This window comes from Piliocolobus tephrosceles, chromosome 18, assembly GCF_002776525.5.
Source record: "Piliocolobus tephrosceles isolate RC106 chromosome 18, ASM277652v3, whole genome shotgun sequence".
NCBI classification, from domain to species: Eukaryota; Metazoa; Chordata; class Mammalia; order Primates; family Cercopithecidae; genus Piliocolobus; species Piliocolobus tephrosceles.
The window spans coordinates 22,091,050-22,108,939 of record NC_045451.1 but is presented as its reverse complement, the minus strand read 5'-3'; the positions used below and the strand labels follow the sequence as shown (position 1 = coordinate 22,108,939).

Below are 17,890 nucleotides of genomic sequence, written 5' to 3'. Positions count from 1 at the left end.
GTTAGAGCAACTCCCCAGTGTCCACTTCCTGTTGGATGGAGGCAGACAACAGGATTGGATTATTTTGTGCTCCCTAAATTTTGGAAACTATAAATCGTTCCCAGTTAGATGCCTTGCAGGTTTCCTTGCTTCATTGTGATTTCTGACGCATCACCAAAGGTCACTTAGGTTCAGATGACCATGGAGCCAGTACCATGAACCTGCCCTCCGCCTCCAACCACCCCTAGAACTAAACTCTCAGCTCACTGCAAGCTCCGCCTCCCGGGTTCACGCCATTCTCCTGCCTCAGCCTCCCGAGTAGCTGGGACTACAGGCGCCCACCACCATGCCTGGCTAATTTTTGTATTTTTAGTAGAGACGGGATTTCACCGTGTTAGCCAGGATGGTCTCGATCTCCTGACCTCGTGATCCACCCACCTCAGTCTCCTAAAGTGCTGGGATTACAGGCCTCATGAGCCACCGCACCCGGCCCTTTTCTTTTTTTTTTTAAGACAGAGTCTTGCTTTGTCACCCAGGCGGGAATGCAGTGGCGTGATCTTGGCTCACTGCAATCTCCGCCTCCAGGGTTCAAGTGATTCTCCTGCCTCAGCCTCTCGATTATCTGGGATTACAGGCACACACTACCACACCCGGCTAATTTTTTTTGATTTTTAGTAGAGATGGGGTTTCACCATGTTGGCCATGATGGTCTTGATCTCCTGACCTCGTGATCCACCCGCTCAGCCTCCCAAAGTGGTGGGGTTACAAGCGTGAGCCACCTCGCCTGGCCTATCATCCACATTTTCTAGATGAGAGTAAGAGTGTACTACAGGAAATCCCCCCAGGGTCAGAGATTTGTCCTGTATCAGAGGTGAAGCCCAAGACACGTCTCACACCAACGTTCCAGGGCAGTGCCGAGCCTCCCGGGGCTCCGGGCAGCTCAGAACTTGGGGACTTTACCCTCACCCTCCAGCATCTCCAGAATGAGGGAAGTGTATATGTGTGCATCGTGCATGGCCCCTTTTGCCTTCTTGTTCCTTCTCCCTCCTCTCTCCTTTGTTGTCTTGCTCCGCCATTCTCCCGCCCACAATATCTACTCTAATAAGCCAGGCGGCAGTGCTCTGACTAGCCCATAGGTGGTTCACACTGGAGTACCTTGTGCAGGATAATTTGCCAAGTGGGTTAGAGGTCTGTCTTGCCAGGGCTGTGCATACACCCACAATTAGAAGGGAGTGAAAGGAGGAAGGGAGCCTAACAACCAAGAATGGCTCCACATTGTTTTGCACAGCATCCACCCCGTCTCTGCCCTTGGCCTCCCAAATGGATGTTGGTCTGGATGTCACTGGCTCCACTGCCTGTGTGTATTGGCATCTGGTACATGAAGACCAAGTTTCTAAGGAAAGCCAGCTCTCAACCTTGAAACAAAGGCATTAGGTTTCTCATCTGACTCAGGTCAGGCACGTTTGGAGAAATGAGGACCAAGTTAGAGTTTAGTTCTAGGGGTGGTTGGAGGCGGAGGGCAGGTTCATGGTACTGGCTCCGTGGTCATCTGAACCTAAGTGACCTTTGGTGATGCGTCAGAAATCACAATGAAGCAAGGAAACCTGCAAGGCATCTAACTGGGAACGATTTATAGTTTCCAAAATTTAGGGAGCACAAAATAATCCAATAATGATTTTAAGACAGCCCCTACCCCTCCATCAAGGCCTGGCTCCTCCCAAGTGGGTGATCAGTGCTTCTGGCACCAGCTGGCCCTGAGTGGTCAGTGGAGCTGCTTAGAACCTGAGCCCCAAATTTTGTGTGTTAGGCCCCCACTCCCAAGGTCCCCGTGGCAATGTGCTGGCACCTAATTATTTGCGGACCCTGAGAAGCATGCATTGCTGAGATTTACCAGCATTTATGACTTACTGAACATCAAATGTTTATTAGCAGAGTGTACAGTTCTTCTATTTTCTTTCTTCCTTGTTTCAATTCAAGGAATCTTATGATTTTTATTTTAAAGGCTCTTGATCATGCAGATTCATTCCAAAGGAAGGGTGCTCTCCTGGACACCATCACCTCTCCCATAGTCTTGTCATTCTGTCAGTACTGAAGGGCCACCAGTTCACAGCAGGGAAGTAAAGGGGGGTTATTTCCATTCTTCTTACCTCAAACACCTATAGGTTTCTCAGGGAACAAGGCCAGAGGTACAAATGTGAACCGACTTTTGTAATTGATTTTTCCAGCATAACCCCAATTGACTGCCTTAGTTAATCTTTCCAACAGAACTGCAGCCCCATGTCCTCCCAGGAGAGGGCCCCCCTTAGTGGAAAGGGTCATGCTCCCCACTTTGCACAAGCCTTGCTAGGAGGGGAGCTGCGAGCTCTTCAGCTGAAAGGTGAAACGGCCTCTTCTGCAGGCATACTTTTCAAACCTGTATCCTTGGAGGCTGAGTGTCTGCTGACAAATGCACACCCTAGATGGTCTCTCTCCCTGCCCCCACCCTTGCCCTGGCAAGATCACATTGAACTATTGAGGGAATGTATCTACTGAATGCAGGGAGAATAGAGCACTTCTGCATTATTTATGAGGGGCTAACAATGCCCATCATATGTAGAATGTATTTGGACATAAATTAGTGATGTGAGGAAACTCCAGTGGCCCAAAACCTATTAGCATCTCTGACATATGTGTAAAAACATGTCGTAGTCTTACCTCTTATATGAGGCTGGGAACTGGCTATGAGACAGCCTCACAAAGAAAACAAACATCTTTAACCTTTTGTTTGCCCTTAGCTCTCTGGGCAATTCGTCTACTATTAAGTAAGACTTGGAATCATGAATTCTTAACCTCTCCTTACACACCTTCTTTCTGCTTTCTCTAAGGAAGAAGGAAGAAGGTGCACATTTCCTGAGTGTCTACTGTGTGCGAAGTGTTACAGCAAACCTCTTGATGTCCTGGAGTGCTGGGCATCCCCACTCTATAGGATCAGGAAACTAAGGCTCACAGTCCTGCAGCTGATAAGTGGCTGATAGGGAGTAGGAAACAGGGTCTTGGCTTCCATCTGGGCTTCTTACAGTCCATTTGACTCACCCCTGGGCAGGAAGGCAAAGGTTGTTCTTGGCTTCTGTATCAGTTATCTGTCACCACAATCATGCTGCAGAACATAGAAGCACAACATGGGTGGTGTAAAACAATAAAAATCTATTTTTGTCCAGAAGCCTGTTTGTTGACTGGGTGTGTCTGCTGATACAGGCTGTGCTTGGCTGATCTCAGCTGGACTCAAGTGTGCATCTTTATTCAACTGCTGGGTCAGCTGGGGCTGGCCCGTCCAGGATGGCCTGGGCCAGGACAGCCCATCCAAGTTGAGTGGGGAGTTTCAGTTCCAGGGCAGCGAGGACTGGAGGATTCTGACCCGTTGTTGAGTTGCTCTTACTTCACAGGATTCCCAGAAACTGTGGAGGCTGGGAAGGGGTTTTCCAAGATCAAATCCAGGATCCAGTGCTAATTGGGTCACCCTAAACAAACCCGTTTCCTTCACCAAGAGTAAAATGGGAATCCATACCTCTGCCCCACCTTCCTGTCAAAGATGTTGTGGAAAGAAATTCCTGGTGGGGGATCCAGACTTCGGCTTCAGCTGGGACTCACCTCACTGTGCCTTCAGTTCCCTATGTGAAACTGACGACCCTGGACTGGACAAAACACTGAGGTTCTTTGGCTCTGTGAGGAGGACCAAGCTAAGAGAGACAAAAGATGTTCAGGTGCCTTGAAGAGCTAGCACCACTGCACCTGTGGAACCAGGTGTCAAGGTGACATACGATTCCAGGGTAATTCCCCCACCTGTATCTGCCTCCCTGAACCAACCAGATACTGTCCCCCTTACCTTACCCTCCACACCACACACACGCAACCGAGGTCACTCTACCCTGTCTCCGGGAATGGGCCCTCCTTCATCTCTCTCCTTGCTTCCCCTCCCCACCAGCACAGAGGCCCTGGCTTCCAATACCCCATTATTGCTCAGCATCCAAATACCCAAAGACCTTTGTTACTAGAAGGAAAATGCATGATGGGTGAAAAGCAGCCTTTCTGGCCAGAGAAGCTACTTGGTTACTGACCACGCAGTCAGTGGCAAGGCCCCTCCCCAAGCTGAGAGAGAAGGGAGAGCACAGGACACCATGGGGCCTTTCCTGTCCTCTGTGATGTTCTGTGGTCTCACACAAGCCTCACCCTGTCCTGCCTCCCTTTGCATCCCCTCTGGATGGGAATCATCCCTGGCTTGATGAGCATTGCTGCACTACTCTGACCACACACCTTTGTGCTGCCCATGGGTAGGCGATGGACAGGGCCAGGGCTGGTTAGTCTGGATGTCAGAGAGCAGCTGAGCTCCTAGAACACCCAGGAGCAGCCACTCTGGAGGCAAAGTAGACCTGGCCCGCAGGATTGGTTTGGGATGGGGAAGGCACGGAGAAAGGGTCAGTTGTGAAGAGACATTGTCTCTCTCCAGGTTACAGCTGGGGAAGATCAGCTATGGGGAGCAGCACATTCTTAGAAGTGCACTTTCTTTGTCCTGTTTCTGACCTCCTGAGGGACAAAAGTCCGGTGGCCGCCAGGGAGAAAGCAAGTTGGTGTCTCAAGATCTCAGAGAGGGCTTGTGCCCGAGGCCAGGGCTTCCCTTATCTTACCCTGGGAACCCAGTGGTTTGAAAAATGTATCTACCAAGGAACCTATATTTTTAGGCAGTAGCTGGCTGCCATCCTTCTTGTTAATCACAGATTATACACAGATGTGTACATGCCTGCCAGTACAGGTCCTGGGCCACAGGACAAAACCAGCATGACCAATCTGAGTCAATATTATTTATTTCAGAAAGTGGGGAAAGGCACTATAACCTGCATAGGTAGCCTTATTGTAGGTAAACAAACGACTTCTCTTCGTCTTTGAAATGGAAGTGAATGCTTGGCGTTCCACGTGGTCCTACATAGGACCTGCTTCCCTGTGGGAGGGACGGAAGTCAAAATGGCTGAGGGCTTTTGGGGTCTACACCCACCTCCCCATCAGGCAGTGACACATCAGCACCTGGCATGCTCTCCCTGCTTTCCTCCTAAAAGAAAGAGGAGAAGAAACAGATCCAAATGGTCTAGACAGGGCTGGGCTAACCTCACACCTTCCATGGCAGAACTGGCTTTCAGCAGCTGGAGTCCAGGAGACCCTGACCAGCCTGTGACTGTGTCAAGACTGAATCTATCAGTGCCACTGGAACACCTCCTGTTTCGTTGGGTTTCTATTGCATCCTTGGGTTGGAGGATTGACACTTTCCTAGCTGTTCAAAAATGGGCACATGTCGACTATAGAGTGTAGTAACTGAACAGCACCAAAGTCATTTATACTCTGCTTGTGCCTGCAAGCACACCTGGCTCCACAGCCCGGGTCTGAGGATGCTGACGTCAAAGCCTCATGCCAGCTCCCAGACGTCATCGGATCTGTCTAGTTTTTCTTAGACTTTCAAGGCAGGTGTTCTCCCTCCTGTTCTTATTTTCCTTTAGCTCCTGACCAACTGCTTTTGTCAAAATCAATGGCTGGCAATTGCTAGCTATAAAACCCTGGACAACATATGGACATACTGCCTCATTATTTGGAGTATTTGGACTTGCCATATACTTCTAGACTGCAAGGTACAGTTTTGCATTTGCTGCTGTGGCATCTGGTGGCTTCCGAAGGCTATTGGGAAGGCATAGGCAGGATGTATTGATCTGTTCTCTCTGTGCAGTTTGCTTCACATTAAGTCTTTAATATTTTTCTCTCACATTAAATATGTGTGTATACATATATATGTATATAATTTGAAATATACATATCTCACACAAAATAGAATCTGACGAGCCAGTGTAAACCTGTACCCACACTGTCTAATCACCCTATTAAAAGCACAAATACAGCATTATCTGAAGAATAATCAATATTGGTATGAAAATTGAGAGCTATGTGGTTAATCCAAAGGAGCGTAAATTGACAGAGGATCTCAGCCAATGTTTGCAGAAGATATTTGCGTGGATTTTGTTATCAGGAGATTATCATGCTTCACTATTTATTCAGAATCCTCCAGATGAAGGCTTGGCACCAGTTGTCCCAGGGGTAGGGTCAGGGACGGTTGTCCAGGGACCTGAGGTGGCAGTAGGGGCAAGAATAGTGACTTCTACATCTTAAAAGGGGCTGCAGGCCGGGCACGGTGGCTCAAGCCTGTAATCCCAGCACTTTGGGAAGCCGAGACGGGCAGATCATGAGGTCAGGAGATTGAGACCATCCTGGCTAACCCGGTGAAACCCCGTCTCTACTAAAAAAATACAAAAAACTAGCCGGGCGAGGTGGCGGGCACCTGTAATCCCAGCTACTCGGAAGGCTGAGGCAGGAGAATGGCGTGAACCTGGGAGGCAGAGCTTGCAGTGAGCTGAGATCCGGCCACTGCACGCCAGCCTGGGCGACAGAGCAAGACTCTGTCTCAAAAAAAAAAAAAAAAAACAAGGGGGCTGCAGAGGTTTATAGAAGCACAGATTCCAGAACCTCGCCCCACATGGTAAAAATCAGAATTTCTGGGAATGGAGACCCAGAGGCTGCCCTGCAAAGAGGTCCTCTCTGATGTGCAGTCGGGTGTGGGTGCCGTTCCCTACAAGAGAAATGTTTGTTCTTTCTTTCCCCAGGTCTGCAGCAAACCTGGGATGTGGTGTCAGTGCCTTCACTTATACTCCAAGGTCTCCATGTATTTTCTTTTTAAATGAAAATCATTTTGCCTGATTTGCCTAGCTCAGAGTTACTGGGGTAATACAATGGGAAGGAAAGTGTGAAGTGAAGATGTACCTGTTATCTCACTTAAGTCTCTCTAGAGTTGAGCAATTATTCCCTTATTCAGATGAGGAACACAGGCAACAAGAGGCTAAGTAATTTGCAAGGCCCCAGGTCTTAGAGGTGGGGAAGCCCAGGTTTGAATCCAGAGCTTTCCATTGCATAACATGCTCCTCTGAGACTAGAAATCAGGCAGACCCTTGCAGCTCAAACCGAGGCATGTGGACCAGCAGCATCAGCATCACCTGGGTGCTGATGAGAAATGCAGAATCCCAGGCCCTGTCCAGGCTGACTACATGAGAATCTGCATTTTGATGAGCCCTCCAGATGATTCCTATGCATCTTAAAGTTTAGTAGCACTGCTGTAGAGGACTTCAGATTGAGCAAGAGAGAGTAGACCTCAAAACAAGGTTCCCCTGCAAAGGCTATTTTTGTTTGTTACCACCACACAGGAATCATCAGAATCCACCAAAAATATGCAGTCCTCACAGGAATGAGCAAAGAAGAAATCATTACCAGTAAGCTGTTGGAAGAAGGATGGCAGTGAGCAGTCTTAGCCCTTTCTGTCTGAGCTCCCATTGCAGGGGAAGTGCTCCTCATTCAAGAAAGCCAAAATGCCCCAAGATAATGAGTTTTAAGATGAAAACAAATTGTTTTTATGTGGATGTGTTGTGTGTGTTTAATTTTTGAAGACAATATGAATACTTTTAGAAATGAGAGGAGGAAAAATTGGGAAGAAAGAGTTTAGCCAAGCTGATACACCCTAGCAGCTTTCCCATTCAGGAGCTCTCCTCTTCCTGCCTTTTGAGAGTATCAGTGCATTTTGATTATTTCAGGAGTGACTCCTTTATATTACTTTATAGCACACGGCATCCAGCAGGGAGGGCGGCCAGTTAGGTAGAAGGAAATTCAGCTTCCAAGTATCTTTCCCATAAGTGTTTGTCCTCAGGTTAAATCCTGTCTTAGTCTGTTAAGGCTCCAGTAACAACCACAACAATAAAATACCATGACTTACTGCTTATGAACAACAGAAGTTTGTTTCTCACAGTTCTGGAGGCTAGGAAGTCCAAGATTAAGGTGCCAGCGGATTCAGTGTCGGGCAATAGTCTGGGTCCTGGTTCATAGAGAAGTCTTTCTCACTGTGTCCTCCCGTGGTGGAAGGGGCAAGAAGTCTCTCTCAGGCTTATTTTATAAGGGCACTAACCCTATGCATGAGGGCTCCAACTTCAGGCCCAGTCACCTCCCAAAGGCCCCACTTCTTAATACCATGACCTTGGATGTTAGGATTGCAACATAGGAATCTTTGGGGGGGACATAAACATTCAGACACCGTAGCAGACACCCACATAAGATGCTGCCTGCAGAACATAATTAGGAAATGCTGTGCCCGAAAGCCAGGAAACAAAATATACAAGCCAGGGCACAAAATATACAAGCCAGGGCTTTGAGAAGCATAGGAAAGCATCTGAGTAGCACCCTGGGTGCCAGGCTTGGGGGAATGTCAGTCCAGTGCAAAGCGATTCTCAACCTCTGGCCAGAATATCCAGTGGGATGGATTCTGAGGGTGACTGCCCTATGTGGGCCTCTGCTCCTTCCTGGCCTTCCCCCGGTTCTTTCTGTTGAAGCCACATTCTCACCACACCCCTAGGGGAGCTGGGACTTATTTCAAGTGATTTTTTGTTTTTTTGAGATGGAGTCTCACCCTGTCACGCAGGCTGGAATGCAATGGCGTGATCTCGGCTCACTGCAACCTCCACCTCCTGGGTTCAAGCGATTCTCCTGCCTCAGCATCCCAAGTAGCTGGGATTGCAGGTGTGTGCCACCACGCCCAGCTAATTTTTTGTATCTTTAGTAGAGATGGGGTTTCACTATGTTGGCTAGGCTGGTCGCAAACTCCTGACTTCATGATCCACCTGCCTTGGCCTCCCGAAGTGCTGGGATTACAGGTGTGAGCCACCGCACCTGGCCATTTCAGGTGATTGTAACACTTGTTCTCATGTTTTAACATTGTGATTTATAATACTGTATTTAACCTTTACGAGTCACTTTTCTGAGCCACCGAACCTGTCTGTGAAGTGCACAGATTCCCTGAAAGAGTCAAGAAGTCATTTGTCCTCATTTTCCCAAACATTCATTGTATCCATGGCTCCAAAAAGAATCAGTCAGGAATACTACAGAGGCCTGGTTGCTGCCTTCTAGGACCTTGTAGGCTAAGGGAGAGGTTGTGACACATAATGTCCTTGACTGCATATGTCAATCCAGGCATGGATACTCATTTCTGCTAAATCAAAGAGACTCTACATACACTAACATATCTACAAGTCTGAAGTCCTATTGCAGTGTTGGGCTTCTTCCCCTACCCTCATCCCCTGTCTTCTTGTACTGGCTTCCAATTTCAAACTAGCCAAATGAGAACTGGCTAAACCAATTTTTCTAGTCTTTCTCTCCCTTGGTCTTCTGTTTTGTTTTGTTCTAATTTTTCAAAAGTCTGGACGAAAGGATTTTGGATTGGAATGATACCATCATTCTGTCACTTCTAATTTCATTCTGTTAACAATTTTTAGAGTCACATGGGTAGAAGCTTTGATTTTGAAAAACTACACACTTTTAAGTTTTGACTCCAGAAGGTAATTTCAACTCAGCTGTAAACAATTCGAGAGGGTGAATACGAAAGAGGAACTGCCTCACCAGGCTTCCCCCACCCCGGGGTCTGGAGTCCTCCCTGCCTTCGTGGCACCTGATTTCGGAGATAAATAATTTCGTTTATCTCTAGATAAATGGTGTGTTGGAGGAGAGAGGAGGTAAAAGGGAAAGACAACTGCACTTAGTTCAAAAGCAGACTGTGAAACAGCCCTGCTGCTTTCTCCTTTCTCCCATCCCCCACTCACTCACTGATACCTTCCATCACCCAGAGATTACGGGAAAGGCTGGTTATTGACAGCTGGGCAATTTGCACAATAAAGTTTAACGGTTTACATCTCTCTGTACAACTTTGTCAATGTTTTCCATGGATCACCTTCTCGGGTGAGCCCACTGACTCCTCTCCTTCTTCTCTTTCCCTTCAAGCGTGCAAACGCAAAGAGCAAGAACCAAACAAAGACAGGAACAATTCCCAGAAGAAATCCCGCCTGGTGTTCACTGACCTCCAACGCCGAACCCTCTTCGCCATCTTCAAGGAGAACAAACGCCCGTCGAAGGAGATGCAGATCACCATTTCCCAGCAGCTGGGCCTGGAGCTCACAACCGTCAGCAACTTCTTCATGAACGCCCGGCGCCGCAGCCTGGAGAAGTGGCAAGACGATCTGAGCACAGGGGGCTCCTCGTCCACCTCCAGCACATGTACCAAAGCATGATGGAAAGACTCTCACTTGGGCACAAGTCACCTCCAAATGAGGACAACAGATACCAAAAGAAAACAAAGGAAAAAGACACCGGATTCCTAGCTGGGGCCCTTCACTGGTGATTTGAAAGCACAATTATCTTGCAAAGAAACTTCTATTCTAGCTGTAATCATAGGCCAGGTGTTCTTTTTTTTGTTTTTAATAGCTATGGAGTCCAAGTGCAAGCTGAAAAATTAATCTCTTAGAACCAGACACTGTTCTCAGCATGCTAAGCATCCCAGAAACCCAAATGGGGCCTTCCTGGAGCGAGTTAATTCCAGTGTGGTGTCAACCAAGCTCAGGATTGCTTAAAATGTCATCCGTCCTACTTCAGGTCCTGTCAGCTTCTCGCAGTCAGAGTTCCTATGACTAACAATAGGAATTTGGCGTATGTAAGGACTCTGAGTTTAGGCTTCCAAGATACAACAATAAGAGAAGAATCTAGCAACAAGAATGACCTCATTTGTTTTCCACATGCTTAGCCTCATTATACCACGGTATGTCCAAGTTCACAGCCATAACATAAAAAACATCAGAATGGCAATTACTGAGCACAAGTTTTAAATATGGACGTTTAAAAAAATCCAAGGACCTGTTTTTCCAACCCAGACATCTTTTCATTGAATGATTTAGAAAGCTTTAAGTTGATCCAGCTTACAATTATTTTTTTCTTTACCTCCTGGAAATCTCATATAGTCTTGGATCCATCAAAACACCAGTCAGTTCACTTGAGCTCAAAGTATCAAGCACAACAAAAATAAACAGAAGTAAGGAAGGTTCTGGGTTCACCACATCTGCATTTTTACCATATCTGGATTGTGAAGTCATTAGGGAATTGATGAGAATATGGCTTCAAGCACATTTTGCAGTTTGCTACAAATTCTGTTGTACATAATGCAGACGCACACTCAGGAGGCCAATTTAACTGTTAACAGTACATGGAGCGAATGCAGCATTTTAAAAGATCTAGGTTTTTTAAGATCATTGATGTGTCCTTCTTGGTTGATCAGTCATCTGGTCCCTCCTACTGTGCGTTATGACCACCACGTAATCCATTCCCACTCTTTCTGATTTGGGGTTTTTCGTCATCCATCCCATTTAGTAGGGATGTTTTCCGTGTTTTCTAGCAAGAAAAAGAAATCAATCAATCAAACCTGCATACATGTTACTCATGACTGTCATCTAATCCTAAATCTCTTCTGTTGTTGAATCATCCTTGCAAAACAGCTGAATAAATCTGGAGAAAACACAGCACACCAAAGAAGCAGAATACTGCAAACCAAAGACATTTATGACTTGTCATTTTCTAGCCTAAAAATACTGTGATTACTTTTAGAAATCAGAAAACCTCTGCAACTCTGAATGGCATTTGGCACATCATCAGGCTGAACAGACCAGCTATGCCAAGGACGTTAGCCAAGCCACCCAGGGGAGTGGCTTTGCCACACCAGTTGTCACCTTCCCATAGCAAGTGGAAGAGCGTCCACAGAACTCTGGGAGATTGCGGAGGTCACAATGTGCATATTTACCAGTGAATGGCCCCGGGTGGGGCCACATGGGGGTGTTCAAAGCAAGTCAAACGCTGCAATGATTCTTTACAGACACTTGAGACTGACTTTTTTATGAGTTACTTAATCGAAACCAAAGAAACTTTTTCTGCACCTACTTCTGCAACAAACAAAACTGTCCCATTGAAATGAATAAATAAATCCGTAAATCATTGGAAATCACCACCAATAAGAAGGAAGCACGCCAGAAAATAAACGAAAACAAAAAAAACAGCGAGACACACTGTGTTCAAACAGACCTCTTGGGACATTTTTTGGAAGCAGATTTTAAAGAAAGGGTTGAGACAAAGATAGAAATAAGGAAGAGCCTCAGTGGCTGCTGCTTCATTTGACAACTCACGCGGTAATCTTAAAGTTGAAGATTGTCTTTAATTTGTGCCTATGCAGTTTTTCAAAAGAACACGGAACAGAGCAACAGAAACCTCAACAGCTACAATACCAAAGATGAGGATTTCTCACACCTTTTGTTTCAGTTCATTATCTCCTCTTGCCTGGCTAAAATACTAATAGCGCCATTGATCTGTATAAAGGTAATCAATTATGTTTCTCTGAGCAACAAAAGGAAAGGGCCATTGATTTGATTTTATTGTTTCCCTTTAATTTTGTTTTATGGTTTTTTACCCCAACATGGAATCTCTCAAAAGTTTCCATGGACTCCAAGTTTAAGATGTTGGGATGTTGAACAGTTCTCTCTGCTCAGCAGAGAGTAGGGAATAACATTATCACTTGAATGTTCTTTGCTTAACCCTTAGACTTGGTTCCTTCTATGTTCAGAGTCTCATCATCAGGGGAGGGAAAGGGAGTGAGGGTCAGGGATAGGGTTCTTGGTGATGCATCCTCTCCCGAGCCACAGAACCAAAGAGTTTATAGAGGAATTTACAGCCTCGTTTTCACGTGATTGCTACATCCTAACAGGGCTTCATTTGGGGGTGGGGGGAAACATGTAAAAATGATTGCCAGTTTCTACTTTTCTATTAGCTTTTTAAAAATCAGCTGTAAAGTTGCATTTCTAAAGAAAGATATATATAATATATAAAATACATATATAGATCAACTTGACATTGGTGATAACCAAAATTATTGCTGTCCAAATTCATGTCTTGTTTTCGTCCAGTGCTTCATTTGTTAAGTATTTGGTTCAGAATTTTTCTCATTTCTCATGCCATTCCAGAGTTAATTTGCCACTGTGGATGATTTGAATTATTCAGATCTCTATGGAAGTTTCTGGGAAAGGTTTAAAGTCAAGATCAAGCATTTTCGCACTTAACCTGTTGATAAATGGATCCATGGTGTAAATGAGTTTTATTTGTATTCGGAGTCATCTCTGTTCTATCCCTCAGCCTCGATTAAGGTGGTGAGTGAAGTACATCCAACAGGCTCCGCCCAGAACTGGGCCCTGACAGTGGGGTGCTCATCTTCTGTAACTGTTGGGAAGGCTCAGTGGTCCATTTTCACCAGCTAAAGAATATGAGGCCAGCCCAGAAATCTGTTCTCCAGGAGCTGCCCTGTCCCATCTGGGTGTGCCAGACCCCCTCAGTGAGCAGATACACCAAAGGGACTTCTCGTAGGGGAAGTCCAACTCCTGTTGCAATGGGTTGATAGATTTCCTCAGGGTGGTAATTACCAATTTGTATTTTGACAAGCCTATGTGCAACCACAGCTGGCACTGGGGTGGGCAGTGGTGTTGGGTGGGGTAGGGGAGAGTGTCTCAATCCTGGAGAGAAAATATAAAGCAGGTTTTGGGGAGACTCCTGGAGTCCTGCCCCTGGAGAGCCCCATTGTTGTTCTTTGTGCCACCTCCTCATTCCCGCTGTGTGGGTCTCCCTATGCAGGAGCTGTGAGAAAATGTGACCTCCACAATTTTTATAATTCATCCTGCCTAGGAGATTGTTCCTTGGCTTTTCCCTTGTGTCCCTTTGTCCTTTGCTCATACTCCATGTTTCCTTTGTCAAAGGACTAAGAAAAGAGCATATTTCAGCAGAAGATGTTCCCATGTGGGTTGATTTCAACTAGAGTATTCTAAATGAGTCCTTGTGACATGCGTCCAATGGAAATGATTGCTCTTTTCCAGACTGGATTGAGGAATGGAGCCTGCTTCATTTGGTTAGTGATTCTTTGACATAGTAATCTCAGCATTTGGGTCTCCAGCATCCTCTGAAGATGTCTAGACCAGTAGAGGCTGCCTTTGTGACCTGACATTTCAACATTGGTCAAACCAGTCCTCTGATGATCAGAAGAACATGTCATAATTATTTAAAAAAAAAAAAAAGAAAGGCAAGAATTTCCCCCCAAGGAGCTTTGATAAATGTCTCATACCAGATAATGTCATACCAGAGAAAATGCTTGCTTTTAGAAAAGTATTTACATACATATATATGTGTATCTATATAGTTATGTGTCAAAATTTGAAGCCCTGCAGAATTTCAATTTGTTAGAAATCTAACAGAAAAAAATTTCTATATTGGGTAATACAATTTAACTCAGTGAGTTTGCTCAAGGATTTTTAAATTTAAGTTAATAATTTCAGAGAAAATAACCATTTGGATTTGGTTATAGTTTATGATCCGTTACCTCAATCCAAGGAAAATTTCAGGCATTCCTCAGCCGTCAGCAAAAGGGACAGTGTGAAGGAACAGTTCTCAGCCAAATTTCACATTCTTGAGGCAGCAGAAATCAAAATACAGCCATTAAGTGGAAAAACAATTTCCTTTATTCCTTTACACAAATAGGCTTGCATTGTTTTTGTTTTAATGTGATTTTGGTACTCGGGATGTAATTATTTAATTCCAGGAAATAATACAGAAACAAAACAGAGCCAACGCATTTCTTTTTTTAAAGGAAACAGCAACAACAATAAAAACTCAACACCAATATTTAAAAGCTTTTCCAAAATGTAAAAGAAGTGTTTAGCTTGCACCATGCATAAAGGTGCAGGCTAGTTGAGCCAGGAAGCATGGCACTTCCTCTGGAGAAATCCAAAAAGAGTTGCTTCTAAGCTCCTTTTTCCCCCTGCAGCCTCTTGGCAATTGTAGGCTTTAGGAAATCCAAAATAATTTTCAATTCAAGCTAAAATAAAATCAACATTTGGAATGTAAATCTGATACACACACACACACACACCCACACTTTTCTAAAGTCAAACAACATATTTCAAAACCAAAAATAAATACCTTTTAGATAATCAGTTATTTTCTTTGTCTATACTGGGCACCCACCTACTAGTGCCGGTAAATTCAAGTTGAACAGATTTTTTAAATCATTATTATCTGGGTATAGAGGGAAACTTCCCCACTTTTGAAAATGTTTGTAGAATTATAGGAATGTCTGTTTGATTATCATTACCAAAGTGTCATGACAGTATGCCTTTGTAGTGAACTCGGATTTTCAGGAGTTTGAATAGTTGGATATTTTAAAATCTAAGAAGAAAAGGCCTGTTTCCAATGTTGTTGAAGAATAATGGACTCTATTAAAAAGTGGAGAAAAAGATGATACATGTGGTCAAGGTTGACCACAAGGCCCAGACACAACTACCTTGGCGATAACCTTCTAGATTCGTAACAGGTTAGAGGTGACTTTTTGTTTTTGTTGATGCTGTGTGATTCAGACTTCTTAGCCTAACCAGGAAGAGTAAGTGGAAATGTTAGATGAAGAAGGGATAGAGCTGGTGTATCTATAACTTTCTGATATTTGTCTGCCAAACTTGATAGATTAGTAATTTTGTATCTGTAGCTAAGACTAAGTCACCCCTGAAGCAACAGGAGATTCTAGTTTTAAAATAAGGCCACAAAAATCCTTACTGAATGAAGAATGGCACCCCAGTTGGTTGTATAAATCTCATAAGATAATGAAGTTGGCTTTAAATATGGATGTCTCGATGCCTATTTTCTATCAATGATTTGTTTGTTTCCAAGGTCGGGGAGGGACAGAGGGGAGGGTTTATCTGTTTTAGAAAGTCTCAGAATACTTACAAAATACAAAAGTAGTTATTAAAATATATAAGACCTCACATAGGTAGATACATAACTTACCACTGAGGCTGATGGGCTGTTATGTGAATCACACAGGACCTTAAATGAGGCTCATTATTCTCAGACACCAAAATGACTCTCGACAGTCTGAAGCAGTTATTGCTAGAGCCCAAGCTTTCCTTAGAAGTTTTGGAGTTAGGTTGATTGGAAGTAACCAGCTAATACCTTTTCCAGTGGAGAAAAACACATTGCTACCAGCTTGTTCATCCCATAGAAGTCTTCCACTCTGCTCCATTTTTAGCAGCAGGCATTTCAGGTAGCATAAACCTTGGCAGATAAATGTGCCTAAAGCTTATACAGTCTGTCCGCTTGGATGTATACACATTTAGATACATATTTTAACATGTATTCTCATAGATGACTTTACAACAACACACGTTACCTATAGGTGTCTAGACTGTGTACATACAAGTGTGTACAGACATGCTTCATACCTTTATACTGTAATCTGTTACAATAAATTTTAAATCATCGTTTAACATGTATGTGGTACTTTTACAGTATACATTGTTTTCATTATTTATTGTAACATTGAAAACCAAAATGCAGGGAAAACAAAAGTATCCCAGCATCTTCATCCTGTACACTTGGAATTAATTTCATCTGGGCATATCCAAGATAAACTCAATTTTCAAGAAACCTTTTATATTATTTAATTATCTGTGTTAGGATGACACCTATGCTTGATGACTTCGGTTGAATAGCTTTATTCTGGATCTTTCATAACTAAAGCTAAATCCAAAGACCTGAAAAAGGACAAAAAGAAAAAAAAAAGAAAGAAAGAAAAAAAAAGAAAAAGAAGAAAAAATAGTAAAGTCAAGCGCAAACCAATGGGGAGACAGTGGGCTCTGGTTTCCAGGGTTGAGACAATGCTACTGCGGTCTTGGGGAGACTGCGTTAGCTAGTGGGGAGTGGTGATGTTTTTCACGCTTGTCACATCTCAATGGTCTTTAACATGAGAAGGTTTTAGAGGTTATCATTTCCTGCTTTGTTTTTATGTAGACTATCAAAAGAAGTTATACCTGTTGTCATTCAAAAAATGAAGACACCCTTTGCCCCGCCCCACAGAACGTTTTTTATCTTGTCTCTTTGGGTTATGACCCTACAAGCTAAGTACCATTAATGTAATTAACTTATTTAAATTAGTTTCTAGTACATAAATGTATAAGATTTGGGTATTTAATCATCCTTCCTTAGTTTGATTTTACTCTTTGTACTTATTTATCAAAACCTAGACCAATGGTGCATCAGAGATGCAAAATTCTACTTGGAATACTCTTGAAGTTTAGTTTGCTTTATAAAGCAGTGAAATTCTGTTACAGACAGGGAAGAAATACAGGTTACAAAAAGAGAATTTGGGATATTCTTCCCTCTTAAATTAACTTTTAAAATAGTCTAAGTAACACTTATTAAATTATTTAACTTAAGTTCGTAGCCCCACCTGGTACCAGGCGAACTCCACCTCTAATTATTGTGGCCCTTGGAGCCTTCATATTGTAACTTATTTATTTAACTTATTCAGCATCTGTGAAAGGTGCACTGTATAGTTTATGTTTTTTATTTAAAACAACAGAGAGCACTGCAGTTTGTTTGCTGTCAGAACAACAGAGCAAATTTTGTGGACAAGCAATGACTATTCAGCCTGAGCCTGTGCATTCAGAACACATAAGCCGAGACCCTGCTTCACCAGCCTGGATTTCGGGGCTTCTATACAGAAACTGGAAAAATAAATTTTAAAAAAATCGTAAACAAAAAGAGAAACCCTTACACTAGCTGCTTCCAAGAATGAACTCTGTGTGTATGTAAAGCAACAAAACAAAAAAGGAGAAAAACAAAAAGCAGAAAAAAGAAAAAAATAAAAAGGAAAAACTTTCTATTTCTAGTGAGAACCAAAGAAGGCTACCTCACTGACTTTTTCCATTTGTAATTTTAATCGTGTTGATGACACCAAAGATACCAAAGATTTCTTTCTCTGTGCGGTCTGCATTTTGCTTGTGCTCTTTTATAATTTGAACGATTTTCTCTGACATATGGTATGTACAGCCACAGCTCAGATACCCCAAAGAAATAATTATCTATGTGACGGCGGCTGCTAATTTGGAAAGGGATATTTTCTGTG

The 17,890-nt window shown here is 43.8% G+C and overlaps 1 protein-coding gene across 1 annotated transcript in view; it reads left to right on the top strand.

Moving 5' to 3' along the window:
- The window catches only part of ONECUT2 (one cut homeobox 2), a 56,789-nt gene extending 39,410 nt beyond the window's left edge, over window positions 1-17,379 (top strand). Inside the window, exons 2-3 of the mRNA XM_031934562.1 lie at window positions 9,862-12,273; window positions 17,345-17,379. Coding sequence (XP_031790422.1) covers window positions 9,862-10,148 — 287 coding nt within the window. The 3' untranslated portion in view covers window positions 10,149-12,273; window positions 17,345-17,379. The remainder of the gene's footprint in view (window positions 1-9,861; window positions 12,274-17,344) is intronic.
- Window positions 17,380-17,890: the final 511 nt, after the last annotated feature.